General features: G+C 42.6%; 3 protein-coding genes and 1 long non-coding RNA gene across 5 annotated transcripts; 2 read left to right on the forward strand and 2 right to left on the reverse strand.

Moving 5' to 3' along the window:
- Positions 1-2,784: 2,784 nt before the first annotated feature.
- Positions 2,785-4,480, reverse strand: LOC306799485. The gene is made up of 2 exons (XR_013773606.1): positions 4,221-4,480; positions 2,785-4,023 (listed from the first exon to the last, which is right to left on the reverse strand). It is a non-coding gene; the product is annotated as an uncharacterized lncRNA (long non-coding RNA).
- Positions 4,481-4,770: 290 nt separating this feature from the next.
- On the forward strand, positions 4,771-8,062 carry LIPT1 (lipoyltransferase 1). Its single transcript, XM_079300525.1, has 2 exons — positions 4,771-4,847; positions 5,047-8,062. Exon 2 carries the CDS (start codon positions 5,272-5,274, stop codon positions 6,388-6,390), a length of 1,119 nt encoding a protein of 372 aa, XP_079156651.1. The 5' UTR covers positions 4,771-4,847; positions 5,047-5,271; the 3' UTR covers positions 6,391-8,062.
- Positions 8,063-8,388: 326 nt separating this feature from the next.
- MITD1 (microtubule interacting and trafficking domain containing 1) lies at positions 8,389-11,093 on the reverse strand (the record flags this gene model as incomplete). Of its 2 annotated transcripts, XM_079299898.1 has the most annotated exons (7): positions 8,389-8,724; positions 8,806-8,866; positions 9,181-9,296; positions 9,930-10,016; positions 10,097-10,233; positions 10,680-10,781; positions 10,940-11,093. In XM_079299898.1, 7 exons carry the CDS (start codon positions 11,091-11,093, stop codon positions 8,629-8,631), a joined length of 753 nt encoding a protein of 250 aa, XP_079156024.1. In that variant the 3' UTR covers positions 8,389-8,628. The 2 variants fall into 2 exon arrangements, with proteins under 2 accessions (XP_079156024.1, XP_079156025.1); XM_079299899.1 differs by lacking the exon at positions 9,930-10,016.
- On the forward strand, positions 10,986-13,532 carry MRPL30 (mitochondrial ribosomal protein L30). Its single transcript, XM_079299941.1, has 5 exons — positions 10,986-11,293; positions 11,580-11,660; positions 12,088-12,234; positions 13,030-13,103; positions 13,203-13,532. Exons 1-5 carry the CDS (start codon positions 11,120-11,122, stop codon positions 13,333-13,335), a joined length of 609 nt encoding a protein of 202 aa, XP_079156067.1. The 5' UTR covers positions 10,986-11,119; the 3' UTR covers positions 13,336-13,532.
- The last annotated feature ends 9,032 nt before the right edge of the window (positions 13,533-22,564 follow it).

The raw sequence follows: 22,564 nt of genomic DNA on the forward strand, positions 1-22,564 counted from the left end.
AGAAAGACTGAGAAGTGGAGGACAAGAAATTCAACATGAACTGGCAATGTGGCCTTGGAGACCAGAAGGCCATCCACATCCTGGGCTGCAGCAAAAGGTGTGCCCAGCAGGGTGAAGGAGGTGATTCTCCCTCTTTAGTCTGCCCTCATGAGACCCCACCTGGAGTTCTGCATCCAGCTCTGGAGCCCCCAGTTCAAGATAGACACTGATCTGTTGGAACAAGTCCAGAGGAAGGCCACTGAGCTGATCAGAGGGATGGAGCACCTCTCCTATGAAGACAGGCTGAGAGAGCTGGGATTGCTCAGCCTAGAGAAGGCTCCAGAGAGACTCCAGTGCCCAAGTGGAGCTTACAAGGAGGCTGGAGAGAGACTTTCCACAAGGGAATTTAGTGATAGGGCAAGGGGGAATGACATTAAGCTAAAGGAGGGAAGGTTTAAATTAGATAATAGGGAAGAATTGTATATTTTCAAGAAAAATTCACTTCTTCACAGGGTGATGAGGCACTGGAAGAGATTGCCTAAAAAGGCTGTGGAGTCTCCACAACTGGAGGTGTTCAACATTAGGCTAGATGGAGCTCTGAGCAACCTGGTCTAGTGGAAGGTGTGTCCCTGTCCATGAAAGGGGAGTCAGAACTAGGTGGTCTTTTGGCCTTCCAACCCAAACTATTCTATGATTCTGATTTCCCTGAGCCAGTTCTGTAGGACAGAAGCCAAGCAGCTGTGATGGACATACTGACTTCTGCCTCAGTACCAGCACAACAGCTTACCTAAATAGCTTTCTAGCAAGATGCCATCTCTGCACTTTTATTTTCTTTACTCTTGCTTTCCAAGATGATCAAAATATCTGTTGTTCCTACAGGTGTATATGACTGAAATTCTATAGGCAAAACAAAATAAGGTTAGAAATATTCCTAAAAATTATTTTAAAAAAGATGCATTGTAAAATCTTGAACAAAATTATCAGTAAACCCCTTTCCCCATTAATGCTGATATAAATATTTATGACCACTGCTTTCATAAAAATTTTAATTATTTCTCTACTTGGTTTCATCTTGGGAGGTTTTTGAATAACTCTTATCTACAAAAATTCAACTTATGATGTAGAGCACAGTTTCTCAATAAACATTACTAAAGTTAAGGAAAGGTGCTCATATTTTTTTCTGGTTTTATGTACAAATGAATACAGAATGACTGGTTGCTGCTACATTTTTTGAAGAGCTTTTCTGTTGGGGGAGGGAGTTAAGCCAAGCTTCTCCTCTCTCCACACCTTGACAGAAAAAAAAATTACTTCCTCAAATAATACTTAAATTCTTCATAGCTTTTTGGGGATGAAAACAGGAAGATGGATCATAAACAGGAGGATGGCACACTCAGACACATGCAATGCAACCACTCATTGTTTTGAGTGAAATTCTTTCAAAGAATTCTTTTAAAGCACCTTTAAGCCAAACCTCCTGGGCCCACACATGAAGCATAGGCCTTGCTGTGATTAATGCAAAAGCCTCAGCAAAAGGCAGGGAAAGGCAGCATGAACAGTGCTTACAGGTCACAAGATTTCAGAGACAAAACCAAGCAGCCAAGTCTTATCAGTCCTGCCCCAGGAGAGAGATGGGTATTCTGAAACTGCCACAGCTGATCAGGTGGGACTGAGAAGAACTCAGGGAGCTCAGCTGAACACCTCTACTCTAATGGGTTCATCTCTTCCAGAAACTAAAATCCAAGAAGACATTTTTACAGACAAAAACTCCAGCAATTGCCACACAATCTCTTGGGCTTGACAAGAACAAAACAAGTCTTAGATAAGACTGACTTATCTTGTGAAAATAGCTTCCTTTAATTAAACTTTATCTTCTATCCAAAACCCATCTAATTTCTGTATCTATTTATAAGCCTATGTGCCAGTTGTATCATCCAGAATAAATATTACTCATTGCACTACACTTGTTCTTTGACAGTGTCAAACATTAGCTTCACACATAAGATAAACTCCAGTCTGAACTTACTCCTGATTTTTAATGCCAGGATTAACATATTACTGGTTTACAAACATTGTGAAGTTAAAACATCAGAGTATTACAAGGCTAATTAAGCTTTTAATAATTCCATCAACAAAATCATTTGAGAGAAATTACTTCTTATGTTTTCTTATATCCCAAGGAGTTCTTATTTACAGTACTTCTGGCTGCACATATCTTCTTGAATAGCACAGACAGGGACAAGCAGACTGGTGCCTTTGAATGTGATGGAAAAAGAGTAAGGAGGCCATGAGACCCCTGTGACTCCTACTGCCTGCTCACAGCAAGGATATAACAGCCTTTGAAAGGGGCTGCTTTAGGTAGTCCCAAAGCCAAGCTGAGAAACCAGACAAAATGTCCTCTCTCCCCTGCTAGCCACCAGCACAGGTTTTATATTCTGGAGACAGTGCAGGGTGAACAACAGGGTTTTTTGGCAAGCAGCCACTATTAAGCACTCATGGATACAGCTTGCCTTTTCAGACACTAGGAGCAAATAACACCTCTGAAATACAATCCCCACCTAAAGCCAGAAAAGAAATAGTAAGATTTTAACCTCCAGAAACAGAGCTAGAGAAACAAGTATTTTTCTTTTCCCTTTCCCCATCCTAGATTTCTTACAAATCTTATTTTCAGATTTTGGCATGGTAGAAGAGGACACTCTGCATTATCATGTTTATCTCCAAAAGAGATGTGAAAAGGTCATTTCATGTTTTTTTGTGTACCAAACAATGTTCTATTGATCAAAAAAGAAATTAAATTATTATACAGGATTGTTTTCAAAAGTGAAAATAATAATTGGTGTATTTTACAGATACATGATTTATAAAATAGCAGTTAGGACATAAAAAGTTTTAAACATCCAATCCAGAAGAGATAAATAAATCTTGATGTACATTTACAAATTTATACTTTTTGCTTACTGTCAGAATATTTCTAATTATCTTGCTGGATTTCAAGAATAGGAAGGCATTTATTGTTGCATGTGTATTTCATCCTTCAGCTTCTCAGAAACAGACTCATGACATTTTTATCTGTCCACCTAGTATTCTGCACACTTTACTTTTTTTTAGCAAACTATGGTTCTATGAAAACAGTTTTTTACTAGAAAAACACAGACTACAACAGCTCACAGTAGGTTTTTAGGGACACCCTGTGGTAAAATGACACATTGCAAAAGTTCAAGAATCAAGTGCCAAAATGTAGACAAGTGGTCCCACAATTTTGGGGGGTTTTAGTAACATCAGTTGTCTCACAAAACTCATTTCCATACTTCTGACCGTGCTGGAATGCACAGGTTCACATTTGCATTTTGTTATTCAAAACATTCAACATTTATTTCTAGCACATTTTTATGGTTTTTACCTTATGCATTACAGAATAGTTCACCTCAGTGAAAACTTTATTACCAGTCTAATTCAGCAAAAAGTTATGTCCATTTCAAATGGCTTTTGGTGATGGTACAATATTAAAGGTGCTGGCACACAAATCGCATCAAGAAGCTTCTTTTAGAGTCTGTTTCTCTCACTAATCACCAGCAGCACACATTGTGATGGCTTCTTACTTTTTACTTGTCCTACTACACCCACAAAGTTCTTTAAAGACAGAAGACAAAGGCATGTAATGTACCTTTTAGAAATACACACCCATGAACAAGAGAAATACAGCACATATTTGCCCATAGGGATACTACTGTGGATAAAAAACTTCAGCTAGCACTGAACATTGTCTCACAGTGTCAGCTTAAGCACAGACAATAGATTTTGAAGAAGAATTAGAGCTAAGGTCTGGTAGACTTTAAGAGTGGCTTAAATGCAAATCTGAAGACAATCTGCTGCTGGCAATACGCCTAGTCTTTGATAACTTTCCAGCTTGTTAAAGAATTATGCTATCGACATTTAGCTTCTATATCTTGATGAGCACCATAGAGAGGGCATTTCACAAGTCCTTGTGTATTTGTGCTAACTCTGTCTCCTTCTGAACTCATGAAAGCTTGTAGCACCCAGAATATCCTGCAGAGAGGAAACGCACATCTGGGTCTTTAAGAAAAATCATCTAATTTATGCATCGTGCACCTGTAAATATTGTGGGCAATGCCCAAAGGTATCTGAAGCAAAGGCGTGAAGAGGATGAAGGCAGGTTTTTCTTGGAGGTGACAAGCAATAGGATGAGAGGCAATAGCCAGAAATTGACGCACAGGAAATTCTACTTGAACATAAGGAAGTGACCAAGCACTGAACAGACTGCCCAGAGAGGGTGTGGAGTTTGCCTTACTGGGGATATTCAAGATCCGTCTGGACAAATCCTGTGCCATGTGCTCTGGCATTACCCTGCTAGAGGAGGGATATTGGACCAGATGTCCCACTGTGGTCCCTTCCAACCGGACCAGTTCTGTGATTCTGTGACCTGGTGGTTCTTGCTCTCCCCAGCTCCCTCCTTTACCCAGCGCCGTGGCCGCGCTGGGACAGGCGGCACCTCGGAGCACACCGACCACCAGGCCCGCTTACAGCCCCCGGCCCTCAGCCCTGCCCGGCCACCGCCCTCAGCCCTCCCGACCCACCGCTCCCAGCCCTGCCCGGCCACCGCCCCCAGCCCTGCCCGACCCGCCGCCCTCAGCCCTGCCCGGCCACCGCCCCCAGCCCTGCCGACCCGCCGCCCCCAGCCCTGCCCGACCGCCGCCCCCAGCCCTGCCCGACCGCCGCCCTCAGCTGCACGGCAGGCGCAGCGCCCGCCCCCAGCACCTCTCACCCGGGAAGCGGAAGGCGCTCCCGAGGCCGCCGGCTCTAAGGGGTCCGCAGGGACACGGACGGGCGGCGGGACGGCTCCGCTCCCCGCCGTGAGTAGCGCAGGGCGCCCGGGGGCTGTGCGTGCGGGGACGCGGCGTCGGGGGCTGAGGGGACGCCGCGCCAGCAAGCCCATGGAAAAGAAGGCAGAAAACCGTAATAAAACCGGACTACACCAAGTGAAACCGCATTAGCAAGGCTGCGTTGAGTGCGGGGAAAATACACATTCAGTTTCTTCCTTTGGTCTTTCAGGCTCCAGGGACTGCGAGGAGCAGCGGCTCCCGGCAGGGTCTGAGCGGCGTCGCCGGGGGAGCGCCGTGCTTGGGACCCGCGTGCCGCTGTGGGAAGAGCACGAGTGTCCCATGCCCGCCACTGATCAGGCATTTCAGTTCTGCCACGGGAGCCGGCCGCGCTCCTGCCGCGTTCAGCATTAGCGGAGCAGGCATTCCTTCCATCCGCTGGCCACTTATTAAAAACATGGCACTCCAGTCATTAAAAAACTGCCTTTGGCTGTCCTGCGTCCTCAGGACTCCGAAAGCTTGCTTCTGGAGCACAGCTAGTGGAGGTCTCATTATCCAGTCTGTTTCTAATGATGTTTACCAAAATCTAGCTGTGGAAGACTGGATTCATGACCACATGGATTTAGAGAAGCAACACGTTCTTTTCCTTTGGAGAAATTCCCCTGCTGTGGTAATAGGGAGACATCAGAATCCCTGGCAGGAATGCAACCTCAGGCTATTGAGGCAAAAAAACATAAAACTAGCCAGGAGAAGAAGTGGAGGAGGGACAGTTTACCATGACTTAGGTAATATCAATTTGACTTTCTTCACAACCAGAAAAAAATATGAACGGATGGAAAACCTGAAGCTCATTGTGAAGGCACTGAAAGCCTTGCGACCCCAGTTAGATGTACATGTCACTGACAGATATGACATTTTGCTAGACAGGCAATACAAAATCTCAGGCACTGCTGCAAAGCTGGGAAGGACAAGTGCTTACCATCACTGTACCCTACTCTGTAATGCAGATAAATTTGTTTTATCTTCTGTGCTAAAAAGTCCTTATAAAGGGCTAAAGAGCAATGCCACTCCTAGTGTGCCTGCCTTGGTGAAAAATCTCTTTGAAGAGGATCCTAGTTTGACTTCTGAGATTCTCCTGGATGCCATTGCTAAAGAATATGCTGTGCAACACCAGATAGATCACCATATCACCTTAATAAATCCAGCTGATGAGACTCTGCTTCCTGGAATTGGTAACAAAACCAAAGAACTACAAACCTGGGAATGGGTGTATGGGAAGACACCAAAGTTCAGCATTAGCACGTGTGTTAACATGACCTATAAAGATTCTGTTGTTGACGTTAAAGTAAATATGGATCTAAAGCATGGAAGGATTGAAGTCTGTAACATTGATCTGCCAGAGCAGTGGCTGCCACCAGGACTGTACAGTGAACTGGTCAAGGGTCTTACTGGCAGTAAATTTTGCCCAAATGAAGCCACTACACTAGTGACAACATTGCTGAGAGTGTGCCCACAGGATGATGAGTTGCACAGCAGGTGGAATCTACTATGTGAGAATATGATAAGGTTAATGTGACTTGCATTTTGAAAATGTAAATTAAACTTCTGCTGCTTTTTTAATGCATTGAAAACAAAATTAAAACATTGACTACTAAAATTCAGCTCATAGAAAACAAACTGTTCAATCTTGTACTTTTGTTTAATATTGCAATTAAATTTCACACTGCCTGCACCTGATGTTCCCAAACTGTAGGACTGAAACCATGACAAAACATCATTGCTGCTTGAACCAGGGAAAATGGTGGGGGCATCCCAAATTGGCCCTGTAGCAGAGAAGGTACAAACAACTGATAGATGGAATGGGGCAAGTGTAAAACTGGTGTTGTGCTGCTGCACTGGATGCCCCAGCCTGCATGCTGCTCCTTGTGGGCAGTAGCCCTAAGGCTGTGCTGCAACCCCTGAGCTGTGTGGGGAGAGGGATGTTCCCTGGTTTCTGGTGAAATTCCATTCTTGCAGAGTCCTGGTGCCCCTGCTGTCCAAGCACCGTAGTGAGCTCAGCTCACCACTGGGTAGTGAATGTAGGTCCACCCCGAGTCAGGGCTTTTGTCCATGCATGTGCAAGAGCAGGGGAAGATTAGGAAGTTCAGTGTGGATGTTTATGATGTGATGAAGGCAGGAGAGGCTAACTGGGACAGAGGCCACATGTGTCTCCTCTTTCTTGTGCCTGGCACAAAGCTGAGAGTCCCTGCTGCCATGGGTGCTGGTATCAAAACTAAACATTTGGAAATGCAAATACAGATCTAGGAGAAAGAGGTTCCTTATGTTACCACCTAGCAGAAAATTTTCCTGTAAAAGGCAACAATTAACTGAAACTGACAGTTTTAATGTTAAATAATAGCTATATATATAATAAAATTATGAAAAAAAGGCTCAAGATATACTTCACTTGTTGAGGAATAAGTGTAATGCACTTTTGATTAGGGTTTGCTGGACTAGGTTAAAAGACACAAAGCTTCACACTGTATTTACAGAATGTGGCTGAATCTGTGAGGCATTACACAGCTTCCTTGAATTTCCTGATGTAGTGAAGAAATCAAACATGACTGAAACTACAAAAAATGAAAAATAACCTTTATTTCCATTAAAAATAGGCATATATTATACACAAGTAAATAAAATTCACAAGTGACTAGAAACTTCATGTCATAGCAGCAAGCCAGGGAGCTCCTATGGAATGTTTGGGGGAATGACAAATAGCACACAGCTCTGTGGCACATATATTATTCCTTCTGCTGATGCAACACTGCAAAGCTGAAATTATTATGAGAAAGGATGAAGAAAGCAGACCACTGGCAAATTGTGACCCAGAAAACAAGGCAAAGACCAGCTCCATTTCATACTGATTGCTGTGGAATTGTTTTGTTGTTAGAAGCAAGAGAAAAATAATAGCAGCGTTAGATGACAGAAAATGAAATAATAAAGCACATTAAGAAAAAAAAAAGATAATGGAATGCACTAACCATCAGGAAAAAGAAATACAGGAAACAAAAAAAAAAAAAAGTTCTAGCAATAAAAATGCTACTAGAGACCTACTGTATTACAAGGCAGAAAGTGTAAGGCACATGTCAGTCCTGAGGCTGAAGATTTTGATGTGACCTGAAAAAGAGGCCACTGCCTGCTTTTTATGTCAGAGTGTATGACTTAGGCAGATTCTTGCTAACAAAAAAAACTCTTGTATAAGTCCAAAATCCATGATGCAGAGACACATAACCCTAAATTGACTGTGTACTGAACACTACCACATTAGTATGCAAAGAGCTAGGAAAAAGGAATGTGAAATTTGGGATTACTAGGAAACTCTGGGACATAAAGTATTACAGGATTGACAAAATCACAGCAAAATAGTAGTCATGACTAAAATACAGGAATTTAAGGAAATAAATAAGACTGCTTATAAAAGAGGACATGTGACAGCCCAGCTTCCAATGACTGAAGTGGTCAGTTAAAGATATAAAACAGGCTCAAGACAAAACCGACAATAAAACCAAAAATGGCAGTAAAGACAGTACTGTTATGAAATCAAGATTAAATTTAGACAGGGATTGTATTAATTAAGATTGCAGAAGAAGTGCAATGAAGGAATCATGCAGTTTTGTTTTCTCAGGCTGAAAAGTCTCAAATATTCTTAAACATAGTTTATAAAAGCTCTACTGCACTAAGTACTTAGAAGAGTTCCTTCTGTTGGCATCCAGTTGGACTCAAGAAACATCTTTCAGTCTCCCATTTTTATGCTTGCAAAAATAAGCATTTCTGATCACATTTTCTTTGTGTGTTTAACATGAAAGACATCCACTGTTGTTTCATGACAAGGTCTCAAGTCAAAGTCATAGTATCCAATGCTGAAACGACCCTGCAGAAATGAAAGAATTGATATGGTGGATATATACTCTAGAAGAGCACATTTTAATTAAAGAAGTCAAAGCATCCTTACCTGTGGTTTCTTAAAATAATCAAGACCCCTTCCAATCTTAATCATCCACCCATTGTTGAATCTGTTTTTAAAATGCACAATTTGAATACTGTGAGTATGTTGAATAAAAACATTACATCCACATGATGCAAAAGCTCCTTTTTTCAATCACAGTTATTTTCTAGCATCACCAATACCTGTGTGAATCACAGAAGACACCATTCTGTATAGAGGCAACTAATATTACACTCACAATTAGAAAACATGAAACTACGGAGTGCTGATTACATCCAGTGAGGGCCACTGCCTTTCACTTTGTTAACCACAGCTTTAATTATGGCAAAAGTTGGTTTGGCTTCAAATAACCAGCATTTGGTAATTTTTTATATCACCCACCTGATTTCTCGATCATGTATTGAAGATGAAAAGTCAATATTCAGTGTTACTCCATAATTACTCAATGACTGTTTTATTTCTTCCAAGCCAGTGATCTGTTGACTCCTCCCACTACCCTTTCAAAAGTAAAAAGAACGTGATGGGGTTTTGTTTTTTTTTCTTTTTTAACTATATATTCTACTTCTGGTCACCACTTCTTAGACTCACACAAAACCTTTTCAGTATCAAAGTAAACCAAAAGAAAGTAACTTGGGTGAAGGCAGATTTACAGTTTCAAAGACAGGATAAAAAGCAGACAACAGTGCAGGTATATTTGCTGAGGGATGTGGAGAAAGAGCTCACTCTCAGCCCTTTGAAACTAGGTGTGCACTATTTGAGCCAAAATAAGTATAGTAGTAGTTTAAATAAATAGTTTGAGAGACTTCAGCTCATGAAAGCCTCTAAAAGGACAAGTACAGCTATCAGAAGAGTAAAAAACCCCTTGTCTCAACAGATGCTGTGGTTTTTATGACATTTTCTACAACAAAACTTTCACAGAAATTTCAATGCAAAATTCTGCTTACCCAGAATTTGTTAACCAGAAAACTCTGAACTTTATTTTTCTCTTAATCTGTATTTTCTGCTGAAAGCATCATAGCCTGAGTATATCAAGTCCTGGTAAGCAGGAAAAAGTCTGTATTTTTGTACTTTGTTTTGCATGTGGCATGATCTGAGTACAGGGAAATAGAACCCAAAATCTAGACACTTACCACATCATAGGAAGTGAGGAGGTGGATTTTTTTCACCTTGCATGGCCCCTTAACTAGCATCTCGCAGAATCGTAGAAAGTTATACAACTGAAAAAGTTTTAGTTAATTTAGTAGGTTGGAGTTTCTCTAGTGGTTACATCTGTATAGTTACACAGATATCTACTTGCCTGATGAACCTGCCGAATGTATGGGTCCTCCACCCAAACTTCAGAAACAATCTCAGTGAGGTACTCGTGGAAAAGCTTTTCATAGCCAAAACCTGTTGCATTTTCTTCTATCCTGATTTGCTTATGGTATTTGCCGTCTGAAAGGAAAGTAAATCTCTTTTTAACTAAAGGTCAGGACATAATGTCCATGTTAAACCAGCTTGCCCATCAAACATTCACATAACAAAAGACAATTAAAAGCAAACGGGTACGTCGGGTACATCACAGCCCATGGAATCACAGGACGGAAGGGACCAAGAGGGACATCTGGTCCAACCTCCCTGCTCAAGCAGGGTCATCCTGGATCCACAGGATCGTGTCCAGACGGTTCTTGAGAATCTCCAGGGAGGGAGACTCCACACCCTCTCTGTGCAATCTGTTCCAGTGCTCGGTCACTCGCACAGTGACAGAGAAGTTCTTCCTTATATTCTGGTGGAACTTCCCGTGCATCAGTTTCTGCCCCTTGCCTCGTGTCCTGGTGATTGGCACCACCGCGAAGGGCCTGACTCCCTCCCCTCAGCACTGCCCATTTAGGTATTTATACCTTGTTTCTCTTTCTCAATGTGTTTTTTAATGTCCTCGGCTCTGGTCATGTACTCGGATATCTTCTGCCGGTAGCGCTGCTTTTTCGCCTCATCTGTCGTGGCTGTGAATCACAAGAAGTCACGGGCCAGTTAAAAGAGCCTGGTCCGGTCTTCCGGGAGGAGCCGCCGGTTCCCCTCCCTCCCGTGGGACGCCGGCTCCCCGACCGCCCGCGTGTCCCCAGGGCCACCGCGGGTCCGACGGCGGAGCGCAGCCCGGTACCTTTCACCACCTGCAGCAGGAGGTCGATGCCTTCCTGGTAACACACCAGCGACTCCTGGAACCGGGACGCCACGTCCAGCTCCACCGCCCGCTTCACCGTCTCCGCCCCGGCCCGCTCCAGCGCGGCGGTGCCATCGCTCCCCGCCCGCGACATGGACAGGGCTGGGGACACGGAGCGCGATGGCGGCGGGAGCGGGACGGGCCGGGAACCAAGGGGCGGTGTCGCACCCTTGTCCCTCCGCCCGCTCGGAACTGAAGTGCCGCGGCACCAGTGCCCGGCCGGGACGGAGGGTGCGCACCGAGATGGCGGCAGCGGCGGCCCGGGCGGGCCTGGGGCTTGCAGGCACCGGGAAGGTGAGGATCTGGGATGGGGATCGGATGTATGGGAAACCCTGGAGGGATCCGGGGGAGGGAGAACCCAGGTGGAGAGATCTGGGCTGGGGCTGAGGCTTGGACCCACCGGGAAAGGCATCCAAGCGCGTCTCGTGGGGGTTCCAGTTGGGAATCCTGTTTGGGGCTCCGCTGTCCCTGGGAAGGTGGGGAGCCAGGTGGGGCTGGGACTTGTAGCTGTGTCATCTGTTCACAAGTATCCAGAGCTGTAAGGAAAGTGCAGACAAGTTATGCCCTCCTCGCTTTGCAGGTGCTGGGGAAAAGGATAGAGGGAGTGGCGTCCCCGATGTGGGTGCGTTGTCTCTTTACCAGGTCGAGAATTCCAGATTCGGTATGTGCTTGACTTGCTCTTTACATTTTTACGCTTATACTTCTGGCTTGTTTTGCAAGATACCATCTGGTCAGTTGACTCTTTTCCCTAAAAGCATTCTTAAAGCCAATGGGAAGACTTGCTATCCAAAGGCTGAACGGCTCCCTGATAAAAGGCACGTAAATTAGGTGTTGTGCTGGTACAGGGTGTTGTCCGTGCATTTTTGTGCTAAACTCAACAGTTACTTTATTTATCAGCAGACCATTATAGAAATATGTTTGACTTTATGTTATAGAGGCTAAATTTGAGGTCACTTTGTTGCTACTTTGACCACTTGAAGAGAAAAATATGTAAGAATTTTTACCAAGGTTGAAGTATGTTTTAGACAGTAGTTAGTACTGATGACCAGATATTTAGAGAAAAAATCCTCTGGTTTTGTGTATTCTAGGTATTTCAACCACGACCTGAAGATCATGAAAAGTATGGAGGTAACCCTGAGGAGCCCCACAAAATCCACATTGTTACTAGAATAAAAAGTGTCATTGGTCGCCCATATTGGGAAAAGAAGATAATACGTGATCTGGGACTGGATAAAGTATGATTGCTGGTTTTTGTACTTGTGTATGTCAGAAATGTAGCACTAAGGTAGTGGGTTTTATAAGGACATCCATTTTGCAGTCACAAAGCAGAATTACACTTATAGCAGACATAAAGCAATCTGAGAAGGTAATGATGTGTTTAAGAGCTGAGGGGAATGCTTGTGGCAAATGTGCTTTTAGTGGGAATTCAGAATATCTCTGGTATTGTGCTGCATTGCCTGAGGAGAACTTTACCCTGAGAATTCTTCTAAAATAATAGAAATAGGTTTGTAAATACTTGGAATTCAGGTCTCTCTCTCTCTGGGTCATATTATTCAGAAATTGCAGGAAGGCAAATAAAACTCATTTATCAATAAACAGGCTTCCAAATTAAAGACACTAAAAGTTTGTATCAAAGATGTGTTCATCTGAGGTTTTCAGGCCAACTGCACATTGTGCAAAGATTTGTCTAGTCACTGTTATATTACAGAGAAAAAATGTGTTGATCAATTTAGGATATAACTGAGGAAAATAGTTTTTCCCCTGAACTCTTGTATTTCCATTCAATGTCTTTTTAACAGTTGGAAGAAAAATACATTTAATAGTGAAATAGGAATAAAGTTGAAATTGTCTTTTTACTGGAATTAAGTTTTGATAGCATATTTTTATGCATGTTCTTGATACATGAATCTTCTCAAAATCTTACATTTGCAAATGTGGTTTATTTTTTTACTGGTAGTGTGCAGAGTTCAGTGAACAAAGATTTGGGATTTGGCAACACATTTATAAAACTTGTTTTTTCCCTTGTGTAGGCACATAAGCCAAGACTGCACAAAAATATCCCTTCTGTGAATTCCAGACTGAAAGTTGTTAAACATCTGATAAGGTTTGTTAACTATTTGTTTATTTAATTGTTTATTTGGAATATTTAATGTAACTCCCTTCTAGTCACAGGACTTCACTAAGCAAACTCTTTTGCCTCTAGAATACAGCCACTGAAACTACCCCATGGGCTGCCAACAGAAGAGGAAGTGTCCAGCACCTTTCTGTCAACCAGAGGAGAGCTCATCATTAAAAAGCGCCTGAAACCTGTGGAGCAGAAAGAAATTAAGTCATAAGATGTGCTGATTTGATTTAGATTTTGTAAAATAAATACTTTCAATCCCCAGTTAAGAGTTTGTATATGAAATGTTATAATTCTTACTCTGGTATGAATGGCAAAGGTGATACTGATGCTTAGAAGGATTGCAGGTGTATAGATATAAAATTCATTGTTGCTAATAGTTCCCTGAAATATTAAATGAATTATAGGCTCTCTGTGTTTGTGTTTTAATTTTGTGGCTAGATTGCTGCAGGTTTTGGCTAACTGTAAGAAAATTTTGTAAATAAAGTCACAAAAGCAGAAAATTTACTAGAATAGATCTAGCTAATGATGGTGAAGACATTTCACAGCTAACAGTAAAGATTTACAGCAATACTGCCAGACTTTCACTGCACAAAGGAGGGAACTGGAATTGAAGAGCTCTCTGTTTAGTAGTCACACGAGAATTGACTGGCTGTCCACTGAGACTGATTTACCATGGTTATCCAGATCTCGTTCTTGTTCCCTAGCAAACACTCTGGCATCTGGCTTCTTCTGTAGCTTAAAAAGTATGTGAACTCTCTGTTTGGGAGTAACAGGAGTTATTCATGTCTTGATTGGTTGTCTGATTTGTCTTTCAGGAAATCTGCTATCTGCATATGTATCCCCTGATCCTAAGTGTTCAGTAAGAATAGCCTAAGAGCTTTAGTCTATGTGAAAGTTAATGCTTTTCCTTTTCTGTAGTGGCAGACATTAGAAATGTAGAGACCCTGCAGCAAACCTCTGATGTGAGTTAAAATTATGGGCTGCAAGCTTATAAAATACTACTGTGTGTGTAGTTTTATTTGCAGTTTTAAGAACTGTGGCCAAAGTTAGCAAGTTGCTGCTGTATCAAATGATAAGTAGTTTGCATTCCAGCCAAGATAAGTTCTGTAATTTAACACACTGTGAGCCTCTCCCACATTAGACATGCTGAAGAGGAGATAATCTTAATAACTGTGTGTTGTGAGAACATCAGAGGGATGCAGTCGCTGAAAATTAGTGTTTATCCTTTCTACCTGCTTGCAGAGAAGAGTAAACACCAGTAGGAGTTCCAAGGAAGAGATATATTAGTACAGGGACAGAAGCTGGAGGCACTGTGCAGAGGGAAAAGGATAGGTCATAGCAGTGGCATTGAGGAGTGTAATGGCCTCTTAGAGCCAGGCTGAAGGCAGAAATGAGAATTTGAGCTGAAATAAAATGGCATGGGAAAAGTGAAGCAGATAAATTAATGGTGCTTTTCTCACCTCGCCCCTTTCGTCCAGCATCTGCACAGCATCTTGTGCTGCAGTGTGTTATAACTGCAGTCTCTGTGAGGTGTTCATCAGGTACAATCTGGAATTTGAGCCCTTTTGAGGGACATGTGTAGTGCATCCAAGTCACAGGGCATTCTTTAAAGAGATGGTGCAAGTACTAGGACACAAAAATTAGTCAAATGGATCTTGCTGCTGGTGAATACCAAATGGTAAGACTTGTGCCTAGAACCGTGTCCCAGAGCACCAGAGCCAGGCTGGCTCAGCCTTGCTGGGCACGTTTGGGATTTGTGTCCATGGCACTGCAGCCTGGGGAGCTTCCAGCAGAGGGCTCTGCCAGCTCCATCCCACACACTCTGCGTGTGGGTATGAGTATGGATCTCTGACTATGCAGCCTTAAAGACTGCTGCAGGGTCTCCCGAGAGACTGTGTTAATGTAAAAGTTTGGTACTGTTCACAGCTTAAAAAGTGTCTCCTAAACTGTCAAAGCTAAAGCAGAGCTAATAGCAGGCTCCCACAAAGAGAAGGGAAAATACATAGTACCTGTTCTTTCTTGAGTAAGATTCAGCTACAAGAGATATTTAATTGACAAGCTAAAAGTTCCAATGAAAAAGAAAATTGTATTTTTAAAAACTTTTTAATATATGTGTATGTTTGGGTGTTTCTGAAATGGTATTTCCCCCAAGGGCCCCTACTCTAGTACTAAAGTTAGTCTGCTATCCCAGCCCTTCTCTGTATGAGCAAACATTCTCTAAAGATTTGCTCTCAACTCTAAAACCTGAACCAGCAGGGTGCACAAACACAATGTGTGTCCACACCCTTTCAGTAATGGAGCTTGTAATGTTCCGTGTAGATCTTGATGAAGCACAGATAAGAGACATTGCCTTTTGTGTAGGGAACAAACAGACTGACTTAAGACAATTGCAAAATTCAGGTTGGAAGGTACCTTTCTGGTCTGTAGTCCAATCTCCTGATCAATACAAGGCCAGCACTGAGGTCAAATGAGGTTGGTCAGTGTTTTGTCCAGTTGGGTTGAAAGTCTCTGACAAGGAAAGCTCAGCCTCTCTCGACAGCTGGCACGGCTGTTTTGTGCTGCTGTTAGACACATGTAGCAACAGGTAAAACATAAGATTGATAAAACCTTGTTGTGTTACAACTTTCTGACAGCATTAATCTGCTGCTTGAGAAACTGCAGGCACAGATGAAAACACTGAATATTCTCATGAAATAAGATGAGAATGGTAAGGTACAGTTTGGACTATTAGCTTAGTTACCTTTTACTTTATTTTTTTTAGCCTTAGCTGAAAAAACCATTCTTGTATTTGTTCCTGGCTTCATTGTCCTTCCCCGTTCTTACTGTTTCCAGAAAGAGAAATTCAGAATGTTTTTAATTAGAATCAAAGTGTGGAATCAGGGCCTTAAATCTAATCATTACTCAGAGATCTCAATATCCATTTCTCTTACAAAACCTGGCCCTTGCATCCTCATCATTGGCATAGTTGTGTGTTTGCTAACTACCATTTTGTGGTAGGTCTGGACAGTGTTAACTTCTGCATTATAGGCTGAGATCCCATCTGGAATGAGGGTGAAAGAAATGCATAAACAGAGGTGCTACTTTATCAGTAAATAATTCTTCAAAGTTGCCAGGATAGGTTGCTTTTTGTAGGTGGGTATGGAACCACAAAACAAATGGAATGAAGAGAGAGGAGGGTGAGAGCCCACCCTTACTCCTTGCAACTGAAAAATGTCATGGTATTTGCCAGATTAAAAAAAAAAAAAAAAAAAAAAAACACAAAAAAACCCTGCCAGAAAGCTAATCTTATTCCTCTGTTTCTTTTAGTGCATACTAAGGAATATTATTCCACATGAACATAGGGACTGGGATGTGTTTAGCTTTCTGCAGTGCTTACAGCATTATCGTGCTTGACTTTTTATATGTGAAGTATTTCAAAGTTCAAAGATGAAATTCAGCCTCTGAGGTGCCACTTCTTTGCCCAAGATGGGGTTTTTTTCTGTAGTTATCATCCTGTTTAAAATCTCTGTGTCTTGTGCTGTACTCTTCAGTGTCCCATCTTATGGCTTACCAATCTTATGGTACTATTGACCAGCCTGAAAGTGAGACAGCAGCATCACCACACCAGAACTATTATCCACTATTTATCCAGAGCTCTTTGTTGCTTACAGGCTGCTTGTGTTTGTTTTGGTCCTTAATCTCAGGATTTAACTCTTTTGTGACTGTATGGAGAGGACATAAGCACTTCTCAGGGCGAAGGCAAAGCCAGCAGATGTGTGAAGGGCAGACATTTGGGCACTGAAGAGGAATGCCAGCCCTGTTTCCTTGTTTGTCAGAGCCTTACAAAAACAGCACAGCTGTTGTTGTGAAGGTGACAGTATGCAGAAAGCAGGATTAGTGCTGCTTCACAGTGTTTCCAGGTGCTAAGTGACTGCCTCTCTCTTCCCCAGCTGAATCAAGGGTGGGAAAATCCATTTCCTATAGGGATCTCCCCTTAATCCATGAGGTAGTAAAGCACAAGTCTGAGGGCAGTGGAGCTGTTACAAAAGCAGACCCCATGCATGCAGCAAATGCTTAGGGATTTTACAGATAAGGATACAACTTGCCAAACAAGTTAGGCACAAATGTAGGCATGAATAATGAAGCAAGATCCCCCACTGGCCAGGCCCCTGTGGAGCATAAAGTGTAATTAACCTGATGGTATGTAGCTGCAGCTTGCAGCATGCTCAGTTTAAATAGGTGCTTTTTGAAACAAGACTTATTATCTAAATGTGAAATAGGAACAATTAATCTCTTCAATCCCAAGGGTGTGCTGGGAAGCAATCATCAGCTTCACAGTGTAAGAGCAGTCTGCTCATGCACTGATACTCACTGGGGTCCTTCCCTCATTCTGGGAGCTGACAGCCTGCTCAGCATTGGCCTTGGTCTGGTTGGCACTGGCCTTAACCTGGCCAAAGTGTTGGCTGAAAAGAGAGTTGCCTTTCAACAGGGCCCCTGCCACTCTTCTAACTGTTTCAAAGGAAGGATGAGATTAGTGTTTTTAAGAAGGTTTGGCAAAATGCATTCCCACGGTCCCAGTCTTTCAGCACTGTCCCAGCATATGACTCTCGAAAGGTAATACCAGCAATCAGTCACAGCTGGAGCAAGAGCATTACCATTGCCAGCTTTTGCCATCTTGACATGGCATTTCTCCATCTTTTTGTTCTGCTGTCTTCTCTGAGACAGGAACTCCTACTATGTGACATGCATGACTTTGCCTTCCTTTCATTTTTAGAATCCAAACCCAGTTTTTCTAAAGGTCATTATGGCTGAGCTGACATTTTGAATCCTTCTGAATCTGTTTAGAGTGAAACAAAGATAGAATTGACTAATTTTACTGTGGAGTGTCTTAGAAATCAATACACAGATAATACGAATGACTTTTTTCTTTGGATTCAGAAGGCAATTCTCTAGTGTGCAGATTGAGAGTGAGGTGAGTCTTGTTTTAAATCTAAGGCTTTGTGTGGATTAGTCTCAGATTTAGTCCCTTTTAATTTAGAACTATAGTGGAGAAATGTTCAGAAGTTCAGGTTTTAAGGGAAACTCTCAACGGAGAGAGAAAATTAGGTTCAGGGGTTGAATGCACCCAGCAGACTTTCATTTTTTTTTGTGATGGTCTTAAATGTCATCTCAAAGGCAACTCTATTCCCAACATAAATTTATGTGCCCAAGTAGGGTCTTTGTTGATTATGAAGAAATCTGCTTGCTTGGCAATGGCTGACAATCCAGGATCCATAATAGGCATGAGTTTGTGTGTGGGGAATGGACAACTGAATTAGAGCCTACCTACACAGCTCAGACCATCTGCTTTCACAGTTTCCTCCAAAGCTCCAGTTGTGTCAGCATTCAGTACATTCCCATAACACTCTGAGCAGTGTAAGAGCAGTATTTACAACCAGATATCAGGCCAATGCAATGTGTGACTCATGCTGTTAAGGTGCTTTCAGATCCATGACTGGAACCCATGGCATCCTTTTGATACTAGTGCAGGTGTTTGTGCTAGCAGATGCAGCCATGGTATGTGTAGCTTGCTCTGGAGGGGATTACCTCTTGGTCATGCTAGCTCACGTGTACCTTGTGAGGTGAACTGGTGCTTTGTGCCCAGTTCATCTCCCCTAATTACCTAAACTTAGGTGTCTTAGTCTAAGCTTGTGACTTGGGCTGCCTGCATGGCCTGTGGAGCAAGGCATCTCAAAAAGGCGTGTTTTCTATTCCAATTTTTTTTTTTAAGTAAGGAAAAAAATATGAGAGTCAATTGAAATCCTATACTATTTACTGGCTCCAGCTTTCTTTTCCATAGCTACAAGGAAATCAAACAGAAATATCCTTCAATTACACTCATTATAATTTATCTGACTTGCAGATTGTTTGACTTGCAATTTGTCTGCATTTATCTGTTGTCTTAACACACCATTGCAGGAGGGAAAACACAGACATAAACTGAGAGGAACAATGCTAACACCTCATGGAAAACAGATTTTGGTATAGTGAATAATTGACAAGAATATTAGTCAAAGATCACAGACCTAACATGTTTGCTGCAGGTTGTTTCCCCACATTCTCAGTGCATTTCCTGGAGACAAATGGGCTTTTCTGTCTGCTGGCAGTGTTCTGGAACAGCTGGCTCAGTGCACTGCCCACCCCCACTGGTCTTACAAGAAACAGAAACACCTAACAACTTGTCCATCCTCCCAAACACAACAGGGATTCTGTTCTACAGCAAAAACACAATTAGAATTTTTAAAATGAAGTCTCTTTTAATTTAATTTAAAGCCCCATTGCTAACAGTTTGGAGCAAGGAGGAACCTTGTCTGAAAACGACTGCTCCCCTTCAGTACTTGGAAGCAATAACATGCTGACAATGGTAAAATGTGCTTCTGGATTTAATCTAATTTTTGCTGGCAAAGATCCAGGAACAATAACACAACCAGAGCTGCAACTGCTGAGAATTCAGATATGCAGAGACTACACCAGGCCCCTGTTGTTATCTCCTCTTGCCCAGAGACAGCAAAGGTCAACAACCCCAGATTAGCAGGCACTGTGGATTTCAAAGCTCCTGCAGCTGTGCAGCAGGAAGGAAAACAGCCACTGGATGGCAGAACCCCCACAGCAGAATCTGTCCTGACCCACTTCTCCCCCACAGTAGATTTTGTGGGTGTGAAATGCAGTGTTGCTCTTTCAGCAACTCTTTTAGATTTTAGCAAGGGAATTTGTCCCATGTCATTGCACGGAGAGATTCTGTAAATTTTTGCTGTACTATTGATACCCGCCATAGAAAACCAGCTGCAAAAAGTCACAGCAGCTCATGCATGGAGTTCTTTCACAACTGAGTGAGTGTAAAGAAGGTTGAAACAGAGGAAAGCATATCTGGCAGGAAGGAGAGTAGAACAGATGTGGTTCAAAACAAGTGACATTTAAAAAAAATTCAAAGTACCACAAAATGTGATTCACAAATCAGTAATCTCCAAATGGTCTGTGCTACTATTCCCTTATTTCTGAGGTAGAAACATACAGTTTGCCTCTTCTTCATCACAGTAATTGAGGCACTCCTAACATGAACTTTATTCCCTCCCCATATTCTCTATACAAACCTCCTTTGCCACACCTACACAGTTTCACCTGAATTCCCTGGGACTGATTTTATGCTCAGGTAGCTCTTCAGTCTCCACCCAGAGCAATCTGACAGCCCTGCTACTGAAATATTTTGTGCATATAGTAAGTGTAGGACATCCACTTATAGTACATACAGCAAGAGCCACAATGATCCATTCAATATCAGTATCCATGATCGATTATTCATTGATCACAAGAGGCACAGGGGAGGGACAATGTGATTTACCCAGAAGCCAGGCTGCAGGGCACTGGGCCAGATCTAGTACCAGTTACTCTTCACTCTTCTCTCCTGTGTCTAGCAGGAAGGAAGAATTGCCTCTGGCAATTAAATGGCTCAGGGCAAACGTCTGTGGGATAATCTGGTCCTCTATATGCATTTATGGCTCAGGTGTGTAGCTGTGCCCTTTTTAGAGTTTGTCTTCATTTCTAGAGGAAAAGTATAAAAAATATACTGCCAAGATTTTTATTATTTTGTCAGGAATCTATAATCTGTAACCATGCACACACTCCAACCCCTTGGAAAGCTTTGGTAGTTTCTTGATCTGAATCAGCTAAGGGGTGGCTAAATAAGCAGGGAATTCATAAAATAAAACCTTATTTAAAGGACAGAAATGAGTCAAATTTCTCCTTGTCTGTTTGGAACAAGAAACCTTTCCAATTCTTGGAAATGGAATGTTTGTGGAAGACTGAGAGCTACAGCAGTAGAGCCTTAGGTCAGCCACATCCTCACTGTGTGGGTTTTTTCATGCTCTTGAAACATTTCTTCTAATTGCTAATTAGCTTAATAAGGGGTGGGTAAGAAATGAGTGATCTTGGTTATGCTTTCAGGGGAGAAACTAGGCTGACACAAGCTTCCCAAGGCAATCAAACCCAGTTAAGCTGTGGAGGTTTCCCAGCCCATGTTAGAAAGGCAAGGTGCTCTGGATGCTGGGAGAAGATCCGTGTCTCAAGGCTGCAAGATGGCCTTATGGGGAAATACAGGGATTTGTAGATGGTTGAGACCTGTGAGGAACTGGCAAAACATGAATGAGAGGTGCAGCATAGAAGGGGCAGGCTGCACCTGAGCTGTAGCATAGTCAACCTGTGTCACTGGAAATTGAAGAGCTTTCAGAGGAACATTTCCACTGGAAGCAGGGGAAAGCTGACAAATGCAGAGGAGTATCCAGTTTTTGAGCTCATGTGATCTGCAAGGTGGAAAAGGCTGACATTCAGTTTACCTCTGAAAAAAACAGGGGGAAATAAACAGCACAATCACAGAACATGTGAAAGACAAAAAAGACAGAATACAGTGGCAAGGATTTGGCACATGCAGTATTAAGCAATCAAGCAGAGACAAACTTACAAGTGTTTTTGTACACTTGCTAGAGACTTCAAAATCAAGCCAGAACTCAAATGCCTGGTCTAAATGGCAACCCTGAGACAGAAGGTGTCTCAGAGATTTGGAGGAGGCTAGAAAACCAGGGAGATACAGCAGTTCCAGCCTCACAGGAACAACTGAGTGGGATGTAGAGGTGGAGGAGTGATGCTGTATGTGAAGGATAAAAATGTTACAGCACAAAAATATTGCAGGAAAGGAGAAGCACCCTAAAAACCTGTGGGTGGAAATCTCAATTGCTACTGATAAAAATGCTATAGTAAGACTGTACTAGCCTAGTTCTGTGACAGTGGTCAGTGATGCCAGAGAAGCAGTAAATGTGGGATGGTGGCATGAGTGGGAGCCTGAATATTGGCTGGATCAGTGCCTCATTAGAATGAGATACAGAAGCAGAATTTTTGGTTGCAATGAATCCCTTCTTCTAGGATGAGATTGTTGAGGAACCCATAGAAACAAATTCTAGAGAGAGGCACAGGGATTTTGTTTGAGGGATGTTAGTGGGAAATTGTGTTGAGGTTGAGATCCTAGACCATGATCTCTTTTAACCCTGAAAGAGGAAAAAGCAGGCCCTGTGCATCCAATATGGGAGTGTTCAGTTTCAAGGAAGGCAATTAAATAAACAGAGGCAAGCATTAGAAACAGTTACCCCCAACTGCAGCACTGGCTCCATAGGGGTCTCTGGGACCACAGGCTGGTGCCCATCCTGGGCAATGTAAGAGGTGCCCTCCTGGGGACAAGTTGCTGGCTAGGAAATCTCAGCCCAGTTTTGCAATGAGTAACAAAGCAGAACAAACACAGTTATTCAGCACTGCATTGATGTGCTGGTGTTTCCCTTTGTTTTCTGCAAATCTCAGAGAGAGAGACATGGACATGTGGCTCAAACAGATCCAGCCATCAGAACAATCTGTTATCCCACGTGGCTTAGGGCTCAGAC

The sequence above is a fragment of the Erithacus rubecula genome (assembly GCF_903797595.1).
Source record: "Erithacus rubecula genome assembly, chromosome: 1".
Classification (NCBI taxonomy): domain Eukaryota; kingdom Metazoa; phylum Chordata; class Aves; order Passeriformes; family Muscicapidae; genus Erithacus; species Erithacus rubecula.